Source organism: Vulpes vulpes, chromosome 2 (assembly GCF_048418805.1).
Source record: "Vulpes vulpes isolate BD-2025 chromosome 2, VulVul3, whole genome shotgun sequence".
NCBI classification, from domain to species: Eukaryota; Metazoa; Chordata; class Mammalia; order Carnivora; family Canidae; genus Vulpes; species Vulpes vulpes.
Window position 1 is genome coordinate 19165975 of NC_132781.1, and position 26996 is coordinate 19192970.

General features: G+C 43.9%; 1 protein-coding gene across 2 annotated transcripts; it reads left to right on the forward strand.

The window, feature by feature from the left end:
* Positions 1 to 25120, forward strand: LSM12 (LSM12 homolog). 2 transcript variants are annotated; one of them, XM_072747076.1, is made up of 6 exons: positions 1 to 467; positions 2177 to 2441; positions 4249 to 4382; positions 21019 to 21128; positions 22538 to 22664; positions 23463 to 25120. In XM_072747076.1, the coding sequence occupies exons 2-6, from the start codon at positions 2318 to 2320 to the stop codon at positions 23553 to 23555; spliced, it is 588 nt and encodes a 195-aa protein (XP_072603177.1). In that variant the 5' UTR covers positions 1 to 467; positions 2177 to 2317; the 3' UTR covers positions 23556 to 25120. The 2 variants fall into 2 exon arrangements, with proteins under 2 accessions (XP_072603177.1, XP_025842658.1); XM_025986873.2 differs by having other exon boundaries at positions 341 to 2441.
* Positions 25121 to 26996: the final 1876 nt, after the last annotated feature.

Sequence of the window (26996 nt, forward strand, 5' to 3'; positions counted from 1 at the left end):
GGGTCAAGGGAAGGACTAAGCCTAGGGGTCGGCGACGCGCCCGGGCTTCTTGCTGTGCTGCTGCGAAGATGGATGTGTAATCTTCAGTGTCAGGATTCCTTCCAGACCAGACCTCTTTTCTCCCGTACCGCTACCCTCCAAAGATATCCCGAGATTTCTTAGAGAGAGGGCTACGGACACTCCCTCGTCGGAGGAGCCAGGCATCTCCGGTGGCGCTGAAGCGGGACCCTAGATTTGCGTACACCGCTAATCAATCCGTGCCTTTCGCCCCCAGCCCCAGCATCTCCGGCCCGAATCCATCGGTTATTGATTCGGATGCTGACAGATAAGCCTCTTCATCTTGAGGAGTCCTCCCTAAACACTTGCGAATTCTTACACGTAGCAGTCTAAGTCACACTTCCTCTCACTTCTAGGCTTGCTTTTCTCCCTCCTTCCATTTTCTTGCCTCCCAAAACCCCGTTGGTCAGGTAAACTATGAGGTAGTAGCTGGGTTGGAATGGGAAGAGGAGGGGCACACATCCACGACAAAATTTGGAAATATCTTCTCGAGGAACACACACACAAAATAGAAACCTCAGCTATTCTGGGCGAGATCCTGCCTGGAGGCAGAGTTGGGGTGGGAGGAGACTGTTGAGTGGCTCCCCGGTTTCTTCCTACCTCCAGCAACTTTGTTCTTGGAGAGTTTTCTGATGGGTGGATGAAAATGAGAATGTAAATATGGTTCTTCTTGGAAAGAGATTAATTTCACTAATTAAAAAGGTGTGGGGAACGGAAGCTGGATATAAATGTCATTGTACTACCTTGCTAAATTTTTTCAATTGCCCCAAGGAGAAAGCCTACATTTTCTAGGTCTTTAAAAGTTTGTTCAGGCTCCGGTGAGACAACCCTTACCAGCCTACCCCCACAACTCCATTTCATAATATTTCTGAATTGCTTTATGTTCCTTGAAATCACCAAGCTCTTTCTCCTTATAGAGATCTTGCTTGTCTTTCAGGTCTCAGATTTTTTTCACTTCCTCCGGGAAGCTTTTCCTAACAGTACCGGGCAGTCATATATATGAAAACCTATAATCACAATGCCATGTAAAAAGTGGAGCGGCAGTTACATGTGACTTGTGAGGGTCAGACTTGAAAGTTCCCTGGAAAAACACAACTAAGAGGGAGCAAGCAGTACTTTTATTCCTACTACAATGATTGTACTAATAAACACCCAACATTAGGAAGTTGATGTTTCTTGCAGGGTAAGGAAACGCTTTTGAACTGTGTTCAGGTTAGGTAGTGCCAAGGCTGGCCCTTTGCCTCCCTCTGGATTAGAGAAAGATCAACCTGTTATTACTCATACATGAGGCTCCAGAATTTCTATGGGGGATGAGAGCAGGTGGATTTCGTATATCAGATGGACACTAATGGGGGAGGGCCAAAACTGCCCCAAGGCCACCTTTGTCACTACCACTGTTCCACATTCCTGCCCGTTGCCTGGCTTTCTAGAGAGGACAAGATGGGAGATGTGGAAGCATCTTGAGTTCCAAGGGTGATGGGCGATCATGGAGGAACTGCATTCATTTGTACACATTATCTCACTTAACCTCCTAATACTCTAGGAGATATTATTTAATGCAATAAATTGCACCGTCTTTGGAAATAGGTAGACCGAATTCTTTCCAGTTGTGCGACCTCAGCTAAGTTTAGTCTAAGACTTTTGTTTCTTCATATGTAAACTGAAGATGTTGATTCTCACCTCAATAGATTGTTGGATGCTCAGTAAGTAATAATATAGAAAAAGTAATGATACAGGGTCAGGGTTAGTAATTTGCTCAAGGTTATAGAACTTCGTTAAGTGGCAGACCTGGGACTCCGATCCTAGTTTAGCTAATACTATAGGCTATGTTCTTCCCACTAGTACTTTGTAACTGGGTATAATCGTTTTGGGCAAATTTCCTTAAGACCTCTGGGCCTCAGATTACTCTATGTAAAATAGAGTTCATTCATTAAACTCTTGTGACAAGGTGTGCACATAATAGAGATTGCAGCTCCCTTCTCCTTCCCCTTTTCATGCCACGTAGGTCATTTTTCTTTAACTTCTAAAATGGACTCTGCAAGCACTTTATAAGCGGGCGCAGTTGCACAAACACTTATTCAGATTCCCTTTATTTCCTCTTTTTTCCCTTTCCACCTAGGCTCCCGCCCCACCCAGAGCCAGGCCACGCCCTGGCGTGTGACGTCAGCACGCCTCGTGCGTCGCGTCGCGGCGCTCACTGGGGGCCCGGCTTTCGCCCGCTGCTGCCGCCGCCGCCGCCGGCCGCGGCTGCTCTCCCAAGATGGCGGCTCCTCCGGGCGAGTACTTCAGCGTTGGGAGCCAGGTGTCGTGCCGGACGTGCCAGGAGCAGCGGCTGCAGGGCGAGGTGGTAGCCTTCGACTACCAGTCCAAAATGCTGGCTTTAAGTATCCTTCGCTGCGCGGAGCCCGAGCCCGGGCCGGCATGTATGTGTGGTGGTGGGGGGGTGGGGGACGACGGCGGCGGCTGGGGCCCTCTCCGGGCCTAGGGGCGACCGGCTACCGCGGCGCCCGGAGCGCATGCGCACGGCCCTGAGCTCCCCTCCCCCTCTTCGCGTGTCCCTCGGTCCGCTTTGGGGACCCTGTCTCCCATCCCTTGTGGGAGCTGGGCCCCGAGCGAGGGTCAGTGGGTGGAGGGGGGCTTGACACGCGGATGCCTTTTCGGGGGAAACGCTGTGAGAGGGGGATACAGTGCTCCAGAGAGAGAGGGTGGTCGTGGGAGGGGGCTGGTGGATTGGAGCCCGGATGGAAGGGGGGCGGGTAGAATCATGTGGGGAGGGGGTGTGTAGAGTAAAGAGCTGCTAGTAGGGCTGGGGTATGGAGTTTAGGAGGGGGTGTCTGCTGGGAGGATTTGGTTCAAGGAACGGCGGTGGGGTGGTGACCAAATGGGCCTCGCCTGCTTTGGGGGGAGAGTAACTGCAGGACAGTTTGTATCTGAAATGGGGATAGGGGCTTATTTTGCTGGTGAGTGTGTGTGCGTGGTGCTGTTGGGGGCGGGGAGTACTGAATTAGGTTTCTCAGTCATTTGAAAATTGCTGTTTTGAGAATGTTTCCATTGGAAACCTGGTCCCAGAGAGGTGGCCACGGTTTTTAGGGGCTCGTGTAGGGTTGTGTGGGTTACAGGTGAAAGAGTAAGTTACGTTCCCTTGCTCAGCCCAGCACATGGAGTCCTGACTTTTCCATAGTAGTTTCCTCCCCTTTTGGAAGTGGTGGTGATTAACAGAATGGAAAAGAAGGCCTGCTTCTTTGGGGTGGAAATGATTTCTGAATTACTCCAGGAAACTCAGTCTTGGAAACAAAATAGTTCCTGGTTGTAATAAATGTACCACCCCTTCCCCTCTTTTTGAGCCACAGGTGGGTTTATTTTTTTGAGGAGTAATCCTTTATGGCATCTTTCAAAAGGAAGTTTTCTACTGAATGCTGCATTTGAGTGGCAAGTATTTTAATTTATTTAACCACTAGTTGTAGATATTTTTAGCTTAGGAAGATGTCCTCTACAGCAAGAACTGTTGCTTTTTTGGGTAAAATATAAAAACTCAGACCTGGACCAAATAAGACCTTTTACATTAGTGGGTTAGTTGGAAGGGTTTTGGAATGAGGAATTACTTTATTTTTAATTGGCATATAGTATACTCTTGATAAATAGTTGGAGGAGGGGTGAGTGAATGAATGAATGAATGAATACATATATATAGATAAATGGGTTAAGTAGCTGGGTTCACCTTGAGTGAGCCTCCTTTCCAGTCCTATAGTTTTCTCCTCTGCGGAATGGGAAATCTGAAATCGAAAAAAGTGAAAAGAGCAGAATATAGATGAAAGTATTATACCAAGAACAGAGAGTAATGCCTCTTCTGTGTGGTTCCTTAGGTCCAAGACAAACTCTATATATGGCATTAACACTGCATTATGCTTCCATACAACCAGTAGAGAGGTGACGGAAACCCTTTCTGAGGCTTCCAATTTTGGATGGTATTTGGCTTTGAAAAGCTTGAGATCTTTTGGTTCTGGGGTTTTGAGCGGGTGGAAGGTGACAGGCAGAGATTTCCTGAGGAGAGCTATGATTCTTGTGATGCTCCCCCTTCTTGCTTGTGGCACACCTGTTACACCAGCCTCATTTCAGTTGTTTTCTATGCCCCTTTTGGGATGCGTCAGTGCTGTTTGCCTCTATTTTCCTTAACTTTATTTTTTTCACCAGAATGTCCCTCTTCCAGTGGAAAGCCCAACCATGCAGACATCTTGCTCATAAACTTACAGTATGTTTCAGAAGTGGAAATAATTAATGACCGAACAGAAACCCCTCCTCCCCTAGCTTCACTCAATGTTAGTAAGGTAAGGACTTGTGGGCAGTTCTGGCTCCAAAATGGGAAACATTGAGACTCCTTGGCTCTTGGTGATACATACATTGTTTGTTGTTTTTCATTTTTTCATTAACATAAAATTGTTTGTTCTGATACCTTTTTGAAAAACATACCGGTTTAGGTTTCTCTTTATTTCTGCTTACCTTCAGACTTAAGAAACCTTCTAATGCCCAAATAGAGAAATAAAATTGCAAACTTACTTTTGTCCTTAGTGAAAGAGGGCTGGTTTTTTTGTTTTGTTTTCTAAAAACCTGGAGTCCGTGTGTGAACTTCTGGTATTAGTGGGGTTGGGTAGGGGTGATGCCTGTGAACCTCCTGAAATTGTGTGTATGTGTGCACACATGAATATATATGGTTTTGGTGAACATATGGAGTATTTTGCAGATCTGTGATTCATGACCTACAAAAATTTGAAAACTACTGCCTTAAAGCTTCATTTTTGTCTTTATGTTTGAATTTTGAGGTCTGACAGAATTAGATGTTTAGAGTATTTTAATCTTACATGTTGATATCTGGGAACCCCCAAATCACTTTGGCTCATGAGTTCTATCAGGCAAAATTTCATGTATTATAAAAATAATACTACTCCATGTCCTGTCGTCTTTGCTGTCCTGTACTTTGAACACTCTTATTTCCAGAATGTCTGGAGCCTCATCTTTTAGGACTTTGTTAATGGCACCTCTTCTAGGAAGTCTTCTCTGATCATCCAAGTAAAGTAATTTGCCCCCATTATTCTCTCATAGTACCTTATCTTTTAGAGCTAAGGTGACATAGTGTTTATAGTACAACTTGGGACATTGTTGAGAATAAAGCAGAGTGCTTTTGTTTACACTGAACAAGTGTAGATGAGTGTGTACTGGGCATATTGGAACTTAAGGTTGCCCTCTTCATAGCCTTTTTGTAATTATAATTGTGTATCATTTGTTTGCTTTTCTGTCTCACCAAACTTTGTTCTGTGAGGATGGGAACCATACCTGTTTTGTTCATGGCTGAATATACAGAGCCTTGTGCAGAGTAAGTGCTTAATATTCTTTGAATATAATATTAAACCTTCGATTTTAGTAGCAGGTGCCTTTCCTTAAGTCTCTTGAGTTAGTGTGGTGGAAGTTTCTCCTTCTGGGGGAGTCTTGTAATAACTTATATTTTCTTGCCTCTCTGGAATATGGTATGTTGGCTACAATTCAGCAAAGCAAGGAAACACAGGCAGCTGAAACAATAGAGGGCAACTGAGGCTGGTGGAATATAGTTACCTCTGATCTGGAGCTCCCTTCTTTTCAGATTCCAGGGAAATGCCACTTGTGTTTTAGTGATGTCTGAGGACAGATTCGGAATGGTCTTGAGTTTCGTATTAAAGGCTGTTGAATATAGAATGTCCCATTCTTAGAAACTTTATAGATTTTTGAAACTCTGGCTTACGTACCTTCTTTTTTTGTTAGAGTGTAGGAGCCCTTTGAGTGGTTGTATTTTTTTTTTTTTCCACCTTGAAGAGATTTTTAAAAGATTCAAGTGAAATAGTTTATTCTTACTAGTATGTCGAAGAGGAAATAGGTTTTAAGTTATCCTTTAGTGTTTATAGGGTATGAGAAGTTTGTTACTAAACAACTGGGTCTTTAGTGAGTAGCAGAGGAAAGATTATCTGAAAGAGGGATGATTTTCACAAACATAAAAAACTAAGTTTCTGTTCTTGTGACCAATACATGCCATCATTTATTTGAGAGGGCTTGGAATATTCTGAGTGGGACTGTTAAGTAGGTGCTGTTAAGAGGTAATTCTCTTATGTTTGACCTCAAATATAAATAGTTCTTGGTTATTGAATTTGCAGATTATCTTTGCTGTTAGGGTTTTGCTTTCTGCTGATCAGTTTTAATTTATTAGCATTGTTGTAAATTAGTTGTTTACCCACTCTTTCAAGAAAGCAGCAGGAATCAATAGGTTAGGGAAGACCAAATTTTTACTTTTTTTACTTTGTGGCCTGCTTGCCAGGTCTTGAAAAAGGTTTGCTGGATAGAAGAGTCAGAAACTAAAAACCAAAATTAGGTTGGAGGGCTGCTATCTTTGGACTTCATTTACCCACCGTTTCATTTGCAGAGATGTTTAGGAGTAAGCTATATTGGCCTTGCCTTGAAGCCATTGTTTGAGGATGCTTTGAGATTCCTCTCTGAATTTGGTTAGACTTAGAAGAGCCTGTTGCACTGTTACTGAAAATTTCATCTGGGCAACTATTTACATATTGCTTGAATGAACTAAAAAGTTCATTCCACTGAAGAGCATGGACTTGGGTTTTTTTTTTTTTAAGATGGGGGATTGGGGCAGCCCCGGTGGCGCAGCGGTTTAGTGTCGCCTGCAGCCCAGGATGTGATCCTGGAGACTCAGGATCGAGTCCCATGTCAGGCTCCCTGCATGGAGCCTGCTTCTCCCTCTGCCTGTGTCTCTGCCCCCCCCCCCCCCCCCCCCGTGTGTGTCTCTCATGAATACATAAATAAAATCTTAAAAAAAAAAAACATTAAAAAAAATAAGATGGAGATTGTTTAAGCATGTTAGAAGGGAACTAAAGTGCTCAGAGATCCCTGGAATTAAACTGTTGCTGCTCACAGTCTGGGGGAGCACCACCTGTGTGCTCTACTTCCAGTGGAAGATACCATCACATGTTGGCTCATGTTGCTGATATAGTGAGTGCTCTGTTTAATTAATCCTGTTGATATAAATTGGATATTTGTTTACTCTGACCCAGCAGGAAATGGAAGAAAAAGACTTTTAAAGAAAATGCTTAATTCCAGCCCAACTAGAGAAGGTATGAACTAGCAGTTCTTAGAGATGAGCGTGTTGTGCTTTCTGTTGACAGTTCACTGCAGGCTAGGGAGTCCTGTGTCTACAGCTGTGGGATGCGAGAGGCAGCTTGGAAGAGGACAGTGGGTTTGCTGAAGGTGGAAGTATGAGTATCATTTGATCTTCTCCACAGTACCATTGTATCTGTTAAAGTGTTCTGATTTTCTGACTCCTAAGACAGAAGCATTTCGATAAAATTACAAAAGCACATCAAAACCAGTCATAAGCGAGGTTCAGGTTACTCACCCTGTGGCTTATTAGTTTATTCCACCATGAGAAAGGCTTAAATGTTGCTTTAGGCTGAGAAGAACCCTAGGGCCCACGAGGCAGAATGAAATGTGTTTCTTAACAGGTTCCTTTGAATTGGCTCTGCATCTGGTTCTTTGGGGATAAAGACTACCTGTGGGTTACTAGTGCTCTCAGGAGATGATTTGGGACATGTCAACATTAGCAAGGTTCTCTCTTGTGTAGCATTATAAAACATTTCCTGGAAATCTGTTTTGTGCAATGTGTTGTGGAAGCTCTGCTGGGGACCACATTTTACATTTTTCTCGTGCTTTACAATTTACAAAGAGCTTTGACACCTCTCATTCCATTCTCACAACCACACCATGTGATCTTTAGAGTGTATTCTTTTCCTTTTCATTTTTTTTTTTTTTTAATTTATTTATGATAGTCACAGAGAGAGAGAGAGAGAGGCAGAGACATAGGCAGAGGGAGAAGCAGGCTCCATGCACCGGGAGCCTGATGTGGGATTTGATCCCGGGTCTCCAGGATCGCACCCTGGGCCAAAGGCAAGCGCCAAACCACTGCGCCACCCAGGGATCCCTTCCTTTTCATTTAATGGGTGAGAAGACAAGCTTATTAGTTTAAGTGACTTGTTTTAGGTTATATGGCTGGTAGTATGGGAACTAATGCTTTCATGAGCCACTCTCTGAACTAGAAATTGGTAGACATTTAATTCTAACAACAGTTTTTATGGTGTGGGTACCATCAACATCTCATAGAATAAACTGAGGCCCAGAGACAATGAGTTAGTATTTCAAGGTCATGCAACTACTAAGTCATAGAGCTGGGATTTGAACTCAGGTCTGATATTTTGACTGCCAAAGTCTTGTGTAAAGTAATGTTTCTACATAGACATCTCTGTACTGTGTGGTCAGGAGCATTGTGGTCTAGTAGAAAAAGCAGAAACCAAGAAGGTGAGTTTTTAAAGTCACTTTTCTGCCTATTAACGTTACTAAGCAACAATTTCCTCACTGTAAAAATGGGATGATGTTAGTACTTATAGAGTTTGTTGTGGGGATTAGGTCAATTGACTAGAATTGGCAGATGTTCTCTATTTCTGTATTAGCTATGTGTAGCCAACTGATGTTCCTTGAATAGACATAGGGGTAAGATGAGGGGAAAGGGGCATAATGACTGAGGGAAGGCAGCCAAGAACATGAATGCTATTACTATGTCAGTGTCTCCTGGCTTTGGATCTGACATTCATTCCAGATATCCAAATTTGCCAACCCAAGATTGGGGGAAATCAAAATTGTATTGAATACTGTTAATATGTAGTGTCGTTAAATGTATTAAGGAGATCTCTTCTTGGTGACCAGAATTAACTTGAACTTCCAGAGCAGTGTTATCAGGTGGTATAGTTAAGTGAACACTTGGCTGAGTGCTGAGTACTGGGGTTTAGAGTGAGCAGTCACAGAACCCAGGAGGCTGTGCTTTCAACTCTGAGACTCTTAGGAAAGAACACATGGACACAGCCAAGGCAAATGTTTGTATTTGTTTAGATAAATGCATTTCATGCATTGAATGAAATGCATTTAAGTTGTCTTCTCTCTTTGTTGAGTTACAGAAGACTTTCTTGAGATATTTGTGTATTGTAGGGGAAGGCAGGAAAAGTGACAAAGCATAGAAAATTGAAATCCACAGATAAGGTGTCCACCTCCCTTACCAAACCACTGACTAGTTTGTCAGCCTCTTGTATTTATTTATTACCCATGTATATCTTAGTAACAAGCCGTGAGTTATCACCTGCAACGAGGAAGAAGAGATTCAAAAGGCTTATCGTTAGCCCCTGGTAATGAAGAAAGAGTTGGCTGCCTTTGGATAAAAGGAGTATTTGGAGATCGGTTGGGGCAGGGGGTGGTTCTGGTAAGGCTGAGAAAATGGAAGAGTCAGACTTCACTTTTTAAAAAAACTAACTTCAATTGCTCACCTTTAGGTATGATGTCACATTGAGGGATGAGCTGACTTTTTTGTGTGTGTTGAGGTCTCCCAATTTCAAAGTTAAGATTTAGCATAACTGTAGACTTTCCAGTGATTTGAAGGTTAATTTAATTTTTTTTTGAAGGTTAATTTTAAAGTATGAGTAAACTCCTGGGGTAGTTAATAGCTGCTGCATTGTGGCCTTTGTTCATGGATCTATCTTGTTAGCTGGTCCTTGACCATATTGTGACCCTAATGTGTTGAGGTATGGTGTTATCACCAAATAGAATCAGATGGCCTGACCACACTATGCTTAGGTTGTGTGTATATTGGTAGGAGTTAATAATACGTGTAAATGTGGGAAGTGAAATAACTCCTTTTCTAGAGAAAGCAAGGCTTTTTTGGGACGCCTGGGTGGCTCAGCGGTTGGGCGTCTGCCTTCAGCTCAGGGCATGATCCCGGTGTCCTGGGATCGGGTCCTGCGTTGGGCTCCCTGTATGGAGCCTGCCTCTGCCTCTCTGTCTCTTTCATGAATAAATAAATAAAATCTTCAAAAAAAAAAAAAAAAGAGGTTTTCTTGTCAGGTAAAATTTTTCTAGCTTCTAGAAGCTGTATATAACCTATTGGCTCACTTGATTTGAGTATATTGTCAGGGTCCCAGTACCAGGTTGGAGATCAGTGTTTTGTACCTGGATGTGAACAGACACTGGTTCCTTTTTTTTTTTTTTTTTTTTTTTTAAGATTTTATTTATTCATGAGAGGCACAGAGAGAGAGAGAGAGAGGTGGGAGACACAGGCATAGGGAGAAGCAGGCTCCCCTTAGGGAGCCCAATGTGGGACCCAATCCCTGAACTCCAGGATCACACACTGAGCCGAAAGCAGAGCCCAACTGCTAAGCCATCCAGGCGTCCCGACACAGCTGTTTCCTCATGAAGATACAGGTTGGGGGTGATGATGATGAGCCCATTACTGTCAACTGATGGGATGTGTTAAGTAGCAAGTAGTATCAGATAAAATTAGGTAGAATGATTGCTGTTTTGTTTTTTTTTTTTTTTAATTTTTAAAAAAGATTTATTTAAAGATTTTATTTATTTGACAGAGAAAACAGCAGGGGGAGCAGGCTCCCTGCTTGGTGGGCTCCATCCCAGGGTCCCTGGATTATGACCTGAGTTGAAGGCTGATGCTTAACTGATTGAGCCACCCATATGCCCGTTTATTTACTTTGGTGGGGGAGGCAGAGCGAGAGGGAGAGAGAATCTCAAGCAGACTCCCTGCTGAATAGGGAGTCTGAGAAAGGGCTGGATCCCAGGACCCTGAGATCATGACTTGAGCTTAAAATCAAGGGTTGGTCATTTAACCGACTGAGCCATTCAGGCTCCCTGACTGACTGCCATTTTAAAAATCACTAGCCTTCTGGGGGTGCCTGGGTGGCTCAGTCGGTTAAGCACTTGACTCTTGATCTCAGGTCTTGATCTCAGGTTTGTGAATTAAAGCCTCACATTAGGCTCCATGCACAGCAGGAAGCCTACTTAAAAAAATCACTAGCCTAAAAAAGAAAAATCCACTAGCCTTTTGAAGGATGTCACATTCAGTGGCATTGAAACTGACAGCCATAGTGGGGGATGCAGTGCTTCAGGCTAGGGCTCATGACTCAGTTCAAGCCATAATGCATGGCAGCCAGCTGACCCTGTGAACCTTCATTAGGTTAAGGGTTTGGTTCCAAAGGGGGCTTTCTTAACATCATGAGGTGTGGAGGCAGTTGCCGTCCACCTGAAAAGACAAATTGCTGTGCCTGAGTGACTGGCAGAGGTGTGCATCAGTGTGTTATTGAAGCTACCTCTGCACTCTGACCTGGAGTCGATTCAAAATGAGGGCTTTACTGGTGAGTCAATGGTGGTATTGCGTCTTCTGTTAAGGGGCGTTCTGTTTAGCCTTTCCACTACTGAACAGACTTGGAGGGAAAAGGGTGATGCAGTCAAGTTCTAGCATTGGAATTTTGAGATTAGCTTAGGTAAATACCAGAAACTACCCTGGAGAGACAAGCAAATCGTACCTGAAGTGGAAAATGAAAGGATCTGCCAAAAGCTAACTGTCTGTGGTAGATTGTGGGGAGTTTGAAGAACTAGGTTTTTTTTTTGTTGTTTTTTTTTTTAACAGCTGGGCTGTTAATGAATTGTGTGACCGTATGTTAGTCATTTAACTGGAACTGGGAACTGTTCTGTGAAACTAATAGTTGAGGTTTCTTTTCCTTTTATCCTCTTCTCACTCCCCCTCCTTTCCAGGTGCTGGGAATGTTAGGATGATGAAGAAGCCTTTGCCCACAAGAATCTTGTGTTTGTTGGTAGTGAAAGGGGAAAGCATTGTTTAACCAGTGCTGACAGTATGGCAGGATTAGTGTTAGTGGAGGTATGAGCAAGATGCTATGAGCACAGAGCAGGGGCCAGCAAACTTTCTCTGTGAAGGGCCACATAGTAAATATTTTAGGTTTGTGGCCTGTCTATTCTCTGTCACAACTACTCAACTTTGCCTTTGTAGCAAGAGCAGCCACAGATGATATATAAACAAGTGGGCATGGTTTTTCTAATAAAGCGTAACTAAGACAGGTGGTTGGCCAAATTTGGCCCACAGGCTGTAGTTTGCCAACCCTTGGCATAGAGTAGTTAAACATTTTAGGGAAGGCTTTCCTGATGTAATAGTGGAGTAGGGTTTTGAAGAATAAGTAATTAGATAAAAGGAAGCTAAGTGGAATCAAGCTAATTTTAATTTGGAAGGTGCTCCATTTGCCCATCTCTGCAATTTAGAAACTTTTGCTGTTCTGTCAGTAAGCTAACCTGGAGGTTATTAGTTCTGAGAGGGAGGGAAGGGACTTGTTATGTGCTGATAATGGTGTTAGGTGTTACATGCTTACTGAACTTCCAACAATAACCCTTCAGGATAGGCCCCAGATGAATGCATTGAGGCTCTGGAGAGGTTATGCATCATGCTCAGGTTCATGCAGCTAGTGTGTGGTAGGCAGGGGTTTGAGCTGGAATTACTTTTTGAGGGAGTAAGGGGTGTGTGTGGCTCTTCTGTTTTATTTTCTCTCTTCAGAGACCAGGAAACAGGGCATGGCTCTTTGACTATCACTGAATAAGATCAACCTTTTTTTTTTTTTAAAGAGCGAGCAGTGCTCCCTATCCCTAGCAGGGGAGGGAAGGTGAGAGTGGGGAGGAGAGGTGGGGGAAGGGCAGAGGGAGGGAGAGAGAATATTAAGGCTCCACACTCAGTGTGGTTTCTGAGCAGGCTCTGTCTCTGGACCCTAAGATCCTAACCTGAGCCTAAATCAAGAATTGGACTCTTAACCAACTGAACCACCCAGGCACCCCAAGTCAACTCTTTATTCCTTAAGTAGTCCCCCCGTTTTGGCACATAAAGGCATTTCCAACTTACTATTCCATTTATGTTTTGGAAGATGTTCTGTTTGGGACTTACAGCCTCTCTAGCAGCTCATATAGAAACCAGAAAGGAGAGGGCACTGAGCCATTGGCTAAAGGAAGGTTGGATTGTATGGATTTTTCTGAAATGACCCACAAGCCACCTTCTTTGTGCTAATAATAAGGATGTTATAAAAATAGTGTTAACAGCTAATACTTGTACAGTGTTTTACAGCTCACCTAGTGTTTTCATTTGGGGCATCTCTCCTTTTTTTTTGTTTTTTTTTGGGGGGGGCATCTCTCCTAATCCTCGCAGCTACATGTGAGCTAATTTGAGTGAGATAGGTTGTTGAGGTCAGATTTCAGCTTGTATCTCAGCAATTTCTCTTTCTGACAGGGCTGTGTAGAGGTTCCACAGCAGTACTAGTTTCAGGGTCTTGGGAGTAGGGAATTAGTGTCCTGGAAGTTTAGTTTTCTTGTAGTTATGAATTGTGTTTAGTGACATAATTACAAATAGCTAACAAACTACTGACTTAATGACAAGTAGTTTTTATTTTAAAATAGGTGAGAGAGGGATCCCTGGGTGGCGCAGCGGTTTGGCGCCTGCCTTTGGCCCAGGGCGTGATCCTGGAGACCCGGGATCGAATCCCACGTCAGGCTCCCGGTGCATGGTCGGGCTCCCGGTGCATGGAGCCTGCTTCTCCCTCTGCCTCTCTCTCTCTCTCTCTCTCTCTCTCTCTCTCTCTCTCTGTGGCTATCATAAATAAATAGAAATTAAAAAAAAAATAAAAATAAAAAATAAAATAAAATAGGTGAGAGAAAAACCTTTGCCTTGGCCTGGACTGGCTGTGACTTGAGGCTGGTCTATATTATGTAGTAGCAACATGATGATTTAAGTATCATGTCACCATGGCCCCTGGATTTGCAGGGTGTTTTTCATCATAGCTCAAAGCACTTAATGTATCTTTTTTTTTTTTTTAAGATTTATTTATTTATTTTGGAGATGGAGCATGAGCCAGGGGAGGGGCAGAGGGAGAGAATCCTTAAGCAGACTCCCCACTAAGTGCAGAGCCCTACATACAGGGCTCTGTCCCACAACTCATGAGATCACAGCTGGAGCTGAAACCAAGAGTCGGAGGCTCAACCAATTTAGCCACCCAAGGCTCCCCTGCACTCAACATATCTTGCTTGACTTAGCTTCTCTAGTCTTGGACCAATCAGAAAATGATGGGTCCACGGGGCGTCTGACTGGCTCAGTTGGTAGAGCATATAACTCTTGATTTTGGGGTTGTGAGTTTGAGCCCCACATTGGGTAGAGATCACTTAAATAGGTAAATATTAACAAAAAAAATTGATGGGTCCAGGGGCTACCTGTCATTATTGGCCTGAAATGCTTTCTCCACACAAGATCTGTTTTCTGAAAAGCATTCCCGTGATTTACTTTTAACAAAAGAAATGTCCTTGAGGTTCAGGGGGAGACTGGGGCCCTTTTCAGAAAAGAGAGGTCTTTCACTAGAAGGCAGACAGCTGTGTTCTGCACTGGGGGCATCGGTGGGAATGCCAGAATGAACTGACAAAAAGAGGAGATGACAGCTGAGTTTTTCATTTTTGGAAAAAAATTTTTTTCCTTTCTGAAAATATTTTTTTTGCATTCAAATTTTATATTTTCACCAGTAATTTAGACTGATTTCTCTTAGGTGGAACTGTTTGTAGTACAGGGTTAAGAATGCAAGCTTCTGGAGTCAGACTAGGTTGAAATCCAGACTTTCCCCCACTTGTAGCTTGGTAAACTTGGGCAAGTTTCTTAACAGCTGTAACTTAGTTTCTCCATCCATTAAGTAGGAGGGATTTTAGTCCCCATTCCATAGGCTTGTTGTATGGATTTTTTTATTAAGTTTTTATTTATTTATTTGACAGAGCATGTGCATAAGCAGAGGGAGTGGCAGGAAGAGGGAGAGGGACAAAGCAGGCTCTCTGCTGAGCAGGGAATCTGATGTGGGGCTTGATCCTAGGATCCTGGGATCATGACCTGAGCTGAAGGCAGACACCTAACTGAATGAGCCACCCAGGTACCTCTGGATTTTTTTTTTTTTTTTAAGATTTTATTTATTAGCACAAGTTGGAGGAAGGGGCCGAGAGAGAAGTAGAAGCAGACAGAGACCCTGACATGGGGCTTGACCCCAGGATCCCAAGATCATGGCCTGAGCTGAAGGCAGATGCTTAAACCAGCTGAGCCACCCAGGTGCCCTGTTGTATGGATTAAATATTTTGATACATATAAAGTGTGTAGCTTGGTGCCTAGGATGGAGTAAGCTCTCGCTTAACAAATTGGGTCTTAGAATTTTATTTTATATTTATTTATTATTATTAAAAAAGATTTTATTCATGAGAGACACAGAGAGAAACAGAGAGGCAGAGACACTGGCAGAGGGAGAGGCAGGCTCCATGCAGGGAGCCCAGTGTGGTACTCGATCCCAGGACTCCAGGATCACACCCTGGGCTGAAGGCGGCACTAAACCGCTGAGCCACCCAGGCTGCCCAAAATTTTAATATTCACTACCAGGCCTCTTAGGCTCTACAGTTCCTGTTTGATTCAGTGTTTTGATTCATTATTATGTATTCTAAGACACAACGACAAGTGGGGTACTCTATTTTTGGAGTTCCCAACTATCTGGAGTTGGAAAAAACAGTATTTTAGTGAAACTGTCAGACAGGAGCTTTCAGCTAGGGAACAGGAAGACTTGGGATACTGATTTGATAGCTGGAAGAAATATTTTCAGAGCTTGCTTGTTGCTAGCTAGGAAGGAGGGCTTTCCAAGAGCACAGCCTGCAATCGAAACATCAGAAACAAGCACTGGCGGGCAGCCCTGGTGGCTCAATGGTTGAGTGCTGCCTTCAGCCCAGGGTGTGATCCTGGAGACCCAGGATCAAGTCCCAGGTCAGGCTCCTGCATGGAGCCTGCTTCTCTCTTTGCTTGTGTCTCTGTCTCTCTCTGTGTGTCTCTCATGAATAAATAAATTAAAAAATACATATATTAAAAAAAAAAAAAAGAAACAAGCACTGGCCCTCAGTATGCCAATGGTTCTTGGCTGCCCTGGTCTGTCACCACTCCGCCTCTACCAGGCCTTGCGGGCAGTGCCGGCAGTTCCTGGGCAGCAGCTGCAGTACTTCCTAACCTCTCTATGAGGGCAGCTGGTTGGACAGCCTGCATACACAGAGAAGACAAACTCAGAGTGGCTCATTGGAGTCAGTAGGTCACATCCAGCATGTTCCTCTTTGGACTCTGCTTCCCTTGTTGTATCAGCTGTCACAGCCTGTTAAATACTTGAAGTAGGAATCCCTCTGGATTCCCCACAGCACCTGTGCCTTCCTGGTCTGGGTGTGTGGGACTAAGATGGCCCAGCTGGTGACTGAATAACAAGATGAAGTGCATATTGCTTGGATTTTGTTGTTGTGGCTGCTCCCTTTTCTCCATGTCACTGAGCACAGGAGGAGATGCGTATGTTTGTTAATTGACTCTCTCAAGGGTTACCCAACAGCAGGCATGACTAGATGCCTTTTAATATTGATGTGCTTTGGTATCAAGTTTGTGTACTTTTCTTCAGTGCCCACTCAAGTTGCTATATGTAAAATGGCCATGGGAGGAAGCACTGGTTAGTAGACAGGGAATAGCTATTTTCACTGAGTTTCAAGAAAAGGCAGGTAAGTACAGGTTGGCTTGTGCACTCATTTCATTTAAGCCACATACACATTAGTAACAAATATTTGTAGGTTTGTGTTTCTCACTTTGCCTGAACCCCATGTGTTTGTAAAGTGGTGCCTTTATACTCTTTGAGATTCTAACCAGTTAGTGTTTTCAGGTTTGATTGGAAGCGAGGCTAGCAGCTAGCATGTTTACATTGAAAATGGTTGCAGTACGGTGGTAGTCACTGAATTTAAAAAATTGTATTCGTGGTAACCCTCCCAAGCTTGAAAGGCACACCCCTACACCTCCACTGAGGGCAGCTTTTATTGGTTCCCTCTAGTGGTTTGACAATAACTAAACTTGTCTTGGAATAACTGGACCATTTATACATATGGATGAGTTTACAAAAATATGTGGGAGAATTTAAATCTGTGTAACTGCTAACTTGAGGGTAGAATTGGGTTTATAAAAGGTGATTATCTACATTTTTCATGAGTTTTCAGGAACATTCCTAAAAAGAGCAAGGTAATCTCACTCCTAATTTTGAGAGAAGACTGCTAGATTCCTTTTGTGAGGGTAACCTTCCTTGCACCTTATTGATAGGTTCTTCTGTGGGAGAAATTTACCCTTTTTGTACAAGTTCCTGGTGAAAGCAGATCTATGTAGCTGGATATCAGATTTAAACATTTTTCAGATGCCATGAAAATGCAATTCATAAACTGACAGCTGGAGGTTTCAAGGATTGCAGTGTGTCCAGATCCACCAAAGCAAAATTGCAGGTACAGGTAGAGTAATTGAGGATATTGGGGCAAATTAAAATACAGTCAGTTTACTCTGATTTTTGTTGACTTTTCTAAGACCCCCTCCTTTTGGAGGGGGGTAAAGATTTTATTTATTTATTTATGGGCGGGGGCAGGGTGCAGGGAGAGGGACAGACTCCACACTCCGTGTGGAGCCTGACACAGAGCCTGATCTCACAACCCTGAGATCACAACCCGAGCTGAAACCAAAAGTTGGATGCTTAACCAACTGAGCTCACCCAGACTCCCCCTTATCTAAGGCTTTTCTTTATCATTTAGCATTTGGGATCTGTTTGCACTATGAGTTCACGTGGAGAATCATCTAGTCTATTCTCTTTTGCTTTCAGGATAGTCTTTGGAGGAGATTGTACAATTTGTATTTTAGGGGGCTAGAAATGTTTTTTGAAATTCTTGTTCTTTAACTGTTGTGCTGCTGTTACTCAGGCTGTCCAAACAAATCCCTTCTGGCTGAGATTTATATGCAGATTATTCTACCTCTGGCAAAAATTCAAAGTGACTCCTCTCTCAGCCTTTTTCCTTCTTCTTCTAGCTTAAATTTGTCAGTTCTATTCTTAAATATTCTGCATAGGTGCCTGGTTTCCCTGAGCCATTTCTTCTCTTATTGAATGGGTGATGTTCTGTTTTTAATCTATGTAGGTGACAAGGATGTTTTGCTGTGGGTATCGTGTATTATTTAGTCAACACAAGCTTTATAGAAGCAGTTTGGTCTGACCCAATACTGGGAGATGTTTTTGGTTTTCAGGGATAAACATTTTTAAAAAGACCTCCGGGGCAGCCTGGGTGGCTCAGCGGTTTGGTGCGCTCCCTCTCATCCCAGGACGTGATCCCGGGATCGAGTCCCGTGTCGGGCTCCTTGCATGGAGCCTGCCTTTCCCTCTGCTTCTCTCTCTCTCTTTATGTCTCTCGTGATTAAATAAATAAAATCTTAAAAAATAAAAAGATAAAAAGACCTCCAAATGAGACCTTCGAACCTGTTCATGGGGTAAGGTAAACATCTACCTGGTCACTTGCTCTCTGTAGGAGCCCTGCAAGAGCATGATTAATCAGGGGAGCTCTCTTGTCCCCTAGTTTTTCCTTCTTTCCTTGGAGACTTCAGATTTTTTACAGGGTTGTTTGGAACAGTGAGACTCAAGGAAACTCCTTGTTATCAGGGTTTTTTTGGTGACTAAGTTTTGCTTTTTGCTGCTTAAAATACACCACCAGTGGTTCTCTTTCCATAGAAACTGAATGCTTTCTTACTGCAGTTGGGATTGCCAAGGCTCATGGGAATACTGTCAGCCCTATGCATGTATTTCTCTGTGGAGTTCCAGCCTGATGGGGCCAGCATAGCAGGACCAGGCTTGAAAGATTATTTATTTTAGTGCTGCTGTAGTTGTCTCTTCATGTCCTGGGGACCATGTGAAAAATGAGCTCTGGCTTCATTCAAATCACTGCAGAGTTTTGGTGTTTCTTTCCTCTTGCCTCTAGGGACACTGAAATGACAGTGTGTATGACCTCTCTCTTCTGTTTTCACACCCCTCACCCCTCAGATGATCTTTGAAACTCAGAGGTAGGGCTCCCCATATCCCAGTTGAAGGTCTCCTTTTCTCTTCTTCATAGTTAAACCCACACCTTAATAGAGTGCTTCATTTTGCTAACAATTAGAACTTTGCCTCTAGAACTGTACTTGATCTCTGGTTTGAAGGGTCACTGTTACAGTGGGATATAAATGTTTAAGAGTTCCAAATATTGGGGCACCTGGGCAGCTCAGTCTGTTAAGCATCTGCTTTTGGCTCACGTCACAGATCCTGGGATCAGGTCCTTGGTCAGTCTCCCTGTTCAGCAGGGAGTTGAATTCTCCCTCTGCCTCTCCCCCTGCTCATACTCCAGCATGCGCACGCTCTCTCTCAAATAAATAAAAAAAAATTTTTTTAAAGATTTTATTTATTATGAGAGACACAGAGAGAAGGCAGAGACACAGGCAGAGGGAGAAGCAGGCTCCTCGCAGGGAGCCCGATGTGGGACTCAGTCCTGGAACTCCAGAATCACGACCTGAGCTGAAGGCAGACGCTCAACCACTGAGCCACCCAGGCGTCCCAATAAAATAAAATCTAAAAAAAAAAAAAAAAAGCCAAATATCTAGGTACTTTGGGGATGTGTGTGAGGTATGATCTCCCTATTTTAAGGAACTGGTCTTTGGGGACAAATTATGTGTTCTCACGTGTGTGTCTGTATATGTCTTTAGTATACTAGCTGGAGCATCATTATACTAAGCTGTTCATGATTGTGGGCCTGAAAAATCTCCAAATCATTTGTTTGACTTTCAGATGCATTATCTACTTTTCATTTTGGCCGTCTAGTCCAGCATATTTGTTTTGCCTTACCCTTAAATTTGTATTCCTGGAGTCTCTAGCACCAAATACTGTAGGGTGGGGACTAGAAGTGTATTGGGGGGTCAGTAGAGGTTGATACGGCAACACACCCCTATTGGGAGGGACTTAACTAGATTTTAGTAGACTACAGTAGTCCCCCTCTTTATCTGCAGCAGGGTGTACATGCCAAGACCGTGGAGGGTGCTTGAAACCATGAATAGTACCGAGCCTTGTATATACTAATTTTTCTCCTGTAGATCAATAACTGTGATAAAGTTTAATTTATAGTTAGGCACAGTAAAGATTAACAACAACAATAATAGAAAAATTATAACAATATGCTGTAATAATAGTTATGTGAACACGGTCTCTCTGTCTCAAAATATCTCATTGTATTGTTTTTACTCACCCTTCTTGTGCTGATGTGAGGTGATAAGATGCCTACGTGATGAGATGAAATGAGGTGAATGATGTAGGCACTGTGATGTAGCAGTAGGTTTCTGTTAACCTGACCTGATGATATGTCAGGAGGAGGATCATCTGCTTTCAGACTGAGGTTGACCCTGGATAAGGGAGGGGTGGGGAAACTACTATACTATAGATTTTATTAGAATTTCTTTTGATCAGTTTATGAGTGTTCCACTAGAGGGCAGATAAGGAACAGATGTAAGGTAGAAGGCAGACCATTCCATTTTCTAAAGAGCAGGATAGCAGTAGCTCACATTGAAGGTGGGCAGTATCCATGGGTTAGGTTTACTTGAGTCTTGGCTCCCCATGTGAGTACAGATAGTGGTATCAGAAAGGTAGTCTTTAGAACCTCAAATTCTGGTCTTTGAAAGTGTTGTAGATATTAATTTCTAAACTCTAGCAATGGCTGATAAAAATTCTTAATTTTTTCCTTTCATAGAAATGTGTGTGTTATCTTTTATCTGACCATCACTTCCCAGTCCCGCTGTGTAACATTGCCCTGCATTGTTTTCTTCCTAGCTCCTTAGTACTGTCTGAAGTTACTTTGTGTTTTTATTTGTAGTCTGTGTCCAGTCCTTGCTTCAGTGCTGTATCTCAAGTCTAGCGCAGTGTATGTCTGGTACCTGGTGGGCACTCAGTAAGTACTGGGTGGAAGGAATGTTTGCCACTGTAGCAGTAACTTCTCAGGTATATCATGTATGTATTCCATAAACTCCGAAAAAAACGGAATCTACCAAACCAGTCTTTTCCAGCCTCCTTTCCTAAACAGGTCCTGACTGTTGGGAAGAACGAAGGTGAATGCTTTTCTGAGTCTCTTTCCTCTCCCCCACCCTAGCTTGCCAGCAAAGCACGGACAGAGAAGGAGGAGAAGCTGAGCCAGGCCTATGCAATCAGCGCTGGTGTTTCCCTAGAGGGCCAGCAGCTCTTCCAGACCATACACAAGACGTGAGTTGGGGGAGCATAGGGGTCCCTTGTCCTGGGGGTGATGCTGCCTGGCTGTGCTGTGTGGTAGCCAGCTGTTGGGTAGTTGTGTTCCTGAAAGTCAGTAGAGATGCTGGTTAGTGTGTCCGCAGCACCTCGGTGTCCAGGGATGTGGGTGTCTGTTACCTTTCTGCACAGGAAAATGGTGTAATTGTGGACAAGTTGTCTTCTCTTACCTTCAGTTTCTTCATATGTAAAATTTGGTTTGGGATTAGATTATCCTAAAGGTCCCTTTTAGAGCTGGTGTTCAATAATTTAGAGCTTGTGGCTTCTTTCTCTTTCATTATTTTGATCTTCTTGTACCTTACTCCAGAAGCTGATGCAGTTTTATTAAAGGAAAGTTACATGTCTCTGTCTCTCTCCAATTGTACATTGGGGTGTATATAGGGAGTCAGGGAGAGCAGAAGGCCACCTTATTACCACCTCCTAAAAGACATTTTGTCACAGCAGAAGTCATTTGACTCTCCACTAGCTTCCCTAGCTGCTGAAAAACTGAAACATTTGACACTCCCCCTCCCCCCTGCTGCCTTCTGTTACCCTATTTAACCACCTGGGTCTGGTGCACAGATGGCAGCTGGCATCAGAGCTGTTTGAGGCCGTGGAATGAGTATCTGAACATTTACAGGTATGTGAAGGAACTCTGAAGAATATCAGCTGCCCTGCGTTTCCCCAAGTGTGAACTGGAATGGGTTTTCCCAGTCTGGCAAGTGCCCAGCTGTCTGAAAATTGAGAAGGGCCAGTTTGAGGAGCAGTTTCCATTTTAGGAGGTGGGAGGCAGAGTATAGATCACAGTAAGATGGGGAATTTCTTTTTCCTGTCTTTCTAAAGGTGCTATTTCCCCCTAGGTCAGAGGTTGGCAAACTCTAGCCAAATCTGCTAGTTTGTTTATATGTCATCTGTGGCTGTTTTTGTAGTTTGGTACAGCAGCAGAGTTCAGTAGTTGTGACAAAAATTGTATGGCCCTTAAAGCCTAAAATACTTGCTGTCTGACTCTGTATCGAAAAAGTTTGCCAACCCCTGCCCTAGGCTGCTACTTAAATTGAATCTAGTGGCCTGTTCCTAGCTGTTCATTTGAATTCAATTTGGATTAGACTTCTGAGGCTGCCACCAATATAGGCTGTCCCTAATGCTTCAGAGTAACTCTTCTGGGCTCTCCTCGGAATGGAATATGCATCATGTCATTGCTTTTCCTAGCCAGTGGTGCCCAGGAAGTATTTCTTGGCTACTACACCCAATGGGCTGCTGGCATCTGGTTATTGCCTGAGCTGTGAGCTGAGAAGTGGGGGTCAGTTTTCTGGAGTTATTTATTCATCAGGCAGGAGGTGTGGGATGCCTGCAAGAGGCAACTTTCACCTGCTCTCTTCTCCTTCCAGCATTAAAGACTGTAAATGGCAAGAAAAAAACATCGTAGTCATGGAAGAAGTTGTTATTACACCCCCATATCAAGTGGAAAACTGTAAAGGCAAAGAGGGGAGTGCACTGAGCCATGTACGCAAAATAGTAAGTAAAGGAGCTGTGAACCTTTAGAGAAAGGATGATTCCTTGGCCTTTACCCTTCCAGCATCAGGGCAGGACCTTGTACTTTAATCCCTGCCTGGTGCGACCTATCAGCCTGTGGGCAGCTCTGCCTAGCCCCCTGCCCCCTGCGCTGCAGTGCTCTGCAGCTGTGGCTTGGCCACGTCTGTGGGGATGGAACCCACTGGGCAGCGTGCAATAAAGTGAGTGGTTGGCCCCATGTCCTCAGCACTGTGGCTTTTTGGAATTAGCCAGACCATTCCATGGTATTGAGCCTGAGCAGTTCCTCTCATCCCAGGCTGGGTTCTTCTCAGGAAGGGCTGGTTGGTATAAATCAGTTGATGTTGGCATCACTGACCTTGCATATATCATGTGACTGTCTAGATTGAGTGGCAGCATTTGTGAGAACACTCTGAGCATTGAGAGACATCATTGTGGATGTAAACATTCTAATACTGTTAATACCCTGTCAGCTTTTTATTCTGCACTTAGGTGAAGAGTGGGGAGGGAGTTTGGGCATAATAATCTCCTTTCATGCTGTGTTTTAGTTTATAGGTTCACCTTCTTTTAGACAGTCTTAGCTGAACCTGTAGCAAATGTGGTTGAAACAAGAGGCCCCTGCCTACGTTTGTCTGGGAAGGCCCGCAGACACCAAGGGGAGAGGTGCCTGAATGGTCCATGAGATGGACAGCCGAGACGGGCTGTGGATGCCCGGAGTGAACTGTTTGGGAGGCCTTGGTGCCCATCTCCTGTTCTGACCTAGGCTGAACTGGTCTCTTTCAGGTTGAAAAACATTTTAGAGACGTGGAAAGCCAAAAGATACTGCAGCGTTCACAAGCCCAGCAACCACAGAAGGAGGCTGCCCTGTCATCCTGAGTCCACACACACGGAGGACTCTTCCAGCATCCAGCCAACGAGGCGATGGTGGTGGCTTCGGCGGAGGCAGGCCGGGGGAGGGAAGGGATCCTATATTTCCTGTTGGCTCTTGTTAACAGAGTCAGCATTTCCAAATCTTAGACTTGAACAAACAAAACACCCAACAAAAAAGAACAAGAGAATAATTTAAAAGTTGAATCATTACTTGACTAACAGACTTCGGTCCACCATGTCCTTTTCACAGCCCCTTCTGGAACAGTCACCTTGTTAATTTTATTTTTGAAAATTCCTTTCCTGCTCTGCCCTTTCACCTCTGACTTTCCTAGTCTGTCCCTGCCATTCTGTTTTTATAAGTGGCTACACTTGCCTTCTGAGTGATTGAAAGAAACTTTTACATCTTCTCTTCCAAAATAAAAGTAACAAGCTGACTGTGATACTTAAGTTGAGACTAGAGCAGCAGACAGAGGTCTCACTTTAAATTTGTCTTTTTTCTTTTTTTTTTTTCTTTTTTTGCACAGGGCATGGCTTGAATTAGTTTTATTTTTCTTAACTTTAAATATATATATGAAAATATATATTAAAATGTTCTCTAAATATTTTCTGCTTCTTGCAGGTCTCTTTTTACTAGATCATGGCCGCTCTTCCCACCTCATCCCTTCGAAAATAAAAACGTATTACCCTCCCCACCACCTATAGCCAGGCAACTAACTTGACTTGGTTCACAGCAAGAATCTTCTGCAGCACTTTCTAGAGCCAGTGTTTGCAGGTGGGATTCGGCTGTGAGGGTTCCTGATGGCTTTTTAGTCTGTGTGTGTGTACCAGTCTCAGATTTGGCCAGAACCTCAGGATTCTCCCTCTGCCTTTTGTCTTACTTCATGGTACTAGAAGAACTTCTCACCACTCTCCCGTCTCCTAGATGGGAGAGTCAGCTGCCCTGTCTCCCGTGCCCTCTGCAGGAAGAACTATTTTGCATGGCACGTCTCAGCTCCTCCTCGAAGGATGATTTTCTTCCATAAGAAACCTGGAGCCCACCTCTCCCAGTCTCTCGAAGTCTGTATCCAGAGCCACTAGCCCAGGAGAAAGCCTGGGTGACCTGTAGTTTCTCTTCTCCCACCAACCTCCTGCTTTTATGCCCTTCCCCACCCCACTTAAATTTTACAAGCTTACGATAGTTTGTATATGCTCAGCCGATGGGCAGAAAACCTGGAGAGAACTTCTGGACTTTAGCCCACCAGTTTGTCTGGTTTGACTAACCTGCTGAGCACGAAAACTGGCACCCGTTGTCCCTGTGTCTTCAGGGCAGTCCAGTGGGGCAGAGTGTGCCACCAGCTGAATATCAGGCACCTAGTGGGAAGTGGGTGATGCTCATGTGACTGGCTGGAGCTTTGGGGGTGGGGTGGGGGTTAACTACTATCTTTTTGGCCATGATCTCTTTCCCCTTCCTTTTTTTTTTTAATTAAATAAATGGATCAAAATTAAATAATTCAAGCCCTGCCTTCAAAATGAATTTTTTTTTTTAGTATTGTTTAGCAAAAACAATAAAACCCAAATTTTTTTAACCATCACTCATGTCTCAGGTTTGTACATGCTCTAGAGACACCAGAGGGAGGGGGTGTAAGGGGAAGTGTGTTTGGTAATTTTTCCCTTTAGATTCTCTGCTTCCTACTCTTTACCCTTCCTCCTCCTACCCCTGGAGCTCACCCAGGGATATAGTGCAAAGTGTATAATTTCAAGAAAGGGATTCAGGGTTGGGAGGTATGTGTGAGTGGGGTAGGGGCGCAGAGGGATGGACACATACATGAGGCAGTTTGTTATGGGCTGTTTGGAAGAAAAACAAGAGAAGACTTTTATATCCACCTGCTATTGGCCAGAGCTAGATTTAAAATACCAGGCCTTCAATTTAGTTTGCACAGAAGTATAAGCTGCTGGAGAAGATAAAAAAGGGAGAAAGAAGAGAGACCTTGTAAGCTCTGATAGGGAGTACTTTTGACTATAGTTTTCGTTTATAAAATGTTGTGGGGCAACTTTAAGCACTTCAAGAGGTGGAGTTACGACTGTGTGAAAGGCAGGTGAAGAAGAAAGAACCAGGGCTTTGGAGGCATAAATAGTTGGGCTCACATCCCCACACCTCCCTTTCCTCACTTTGAGACTGTGGGTTAGTCATTTTACCAGCATGAGCCTTCGCTTCCCATTGTCAACATGGAGCCCATACCCATCTCCTAAAGTTGGTGTAGAAGGCTAAATATCTTTAGAATGCTTGATACCTAGAAGGTGCTCTGTCAGTGTTAGCTTGGTCCTGGGGTGGTTGACTCTGGGGATGAGATTGGATTAGATGGTCAGCAGAAACTCTGGCTTTGTTTCAGAAGTCTTCTCTAGATTGTGTTTTAAGTGAGGCCAATAACATAAAACGGGCAAGGATGGGGGTGTCTCAAGAATCCTGCCTTCTGTCTCTGATCTCACCTCTACCTCTGCCCTGGAGTCCTGGGAAATTCCTTTGATTATAATATGGAAACCACTCCTTTCACAGAAGGAGAGTGGGTTCCACAGGGTTAAGTGACTTGTCCTGAGAACCCCGGCTACCCATGGTGGCAGAGCTGGAATGGAACCCCAGCCTTTTATCCTCCCATAGGCTCCTAATTCTGCTCTGTGACTTTCTAAACTAATGGCATGTGCGTTGCTCACTTGTTTGCCAGGTGTGGGGTGCAACATAGATGGGTGAGAGGCACAGGAATTTCCTGCTAGATTGGAAGAGCACTGAGGTGCTGAAGAGTGTGGTTCGGAGGGCTTGCATCTCTGATGACATGCGCAGGTAGTTCTATAGTGTCTCCTTGGTCTTGCAGCCTTCTCTTCCCCAGTATACATAAACCTCCACCCTGGCACCCAATGACCTCCCTCCCCACTGCCACATGCTTTTGGGTGTACTGCTGGGTAGAACGTGGAGTCAGTAGGGTATAAGGAGCATTCCCACAGTGAGTTGATATTAAATAGTGCTGTTCAGAGTCTGAGCAGCTTCTTGCTTTGAAAATTACTCAGGCCCTTCAGGGTTAGGTCAGGGGCTTCAGCCGGGATCCAGTGATTTAGGGTAAAGGTTCCTTGACATTTTTGAAGTCAAGAATGTGTGTGTTGCAATCTGTTCTTCCACAAGGCATACTAGTTAGTAAAGGAAAATGTAGAGAGCTTTCAGTCCTATATGGGGATAGAGTCTACTATCCTGTTGACCTATGGTGAGAACATACAAGACGAGGACCTGTAATGTGCAGGGTGAGTAGTGGTGGGGAGAGAGGCAGGGTTAGGTTTGGGAACTGGGCTTGGTCATCTGGGTTGGATGATGGTCATTGTTCACATGGTGGGTTTGCCTTTTCATCACTGTTGGAGGCTGCTCATGCCAGAGAATTCCCCTTTGAGAAACGAAATCATCAGTGTGTACTGCCCAAGCTTAAG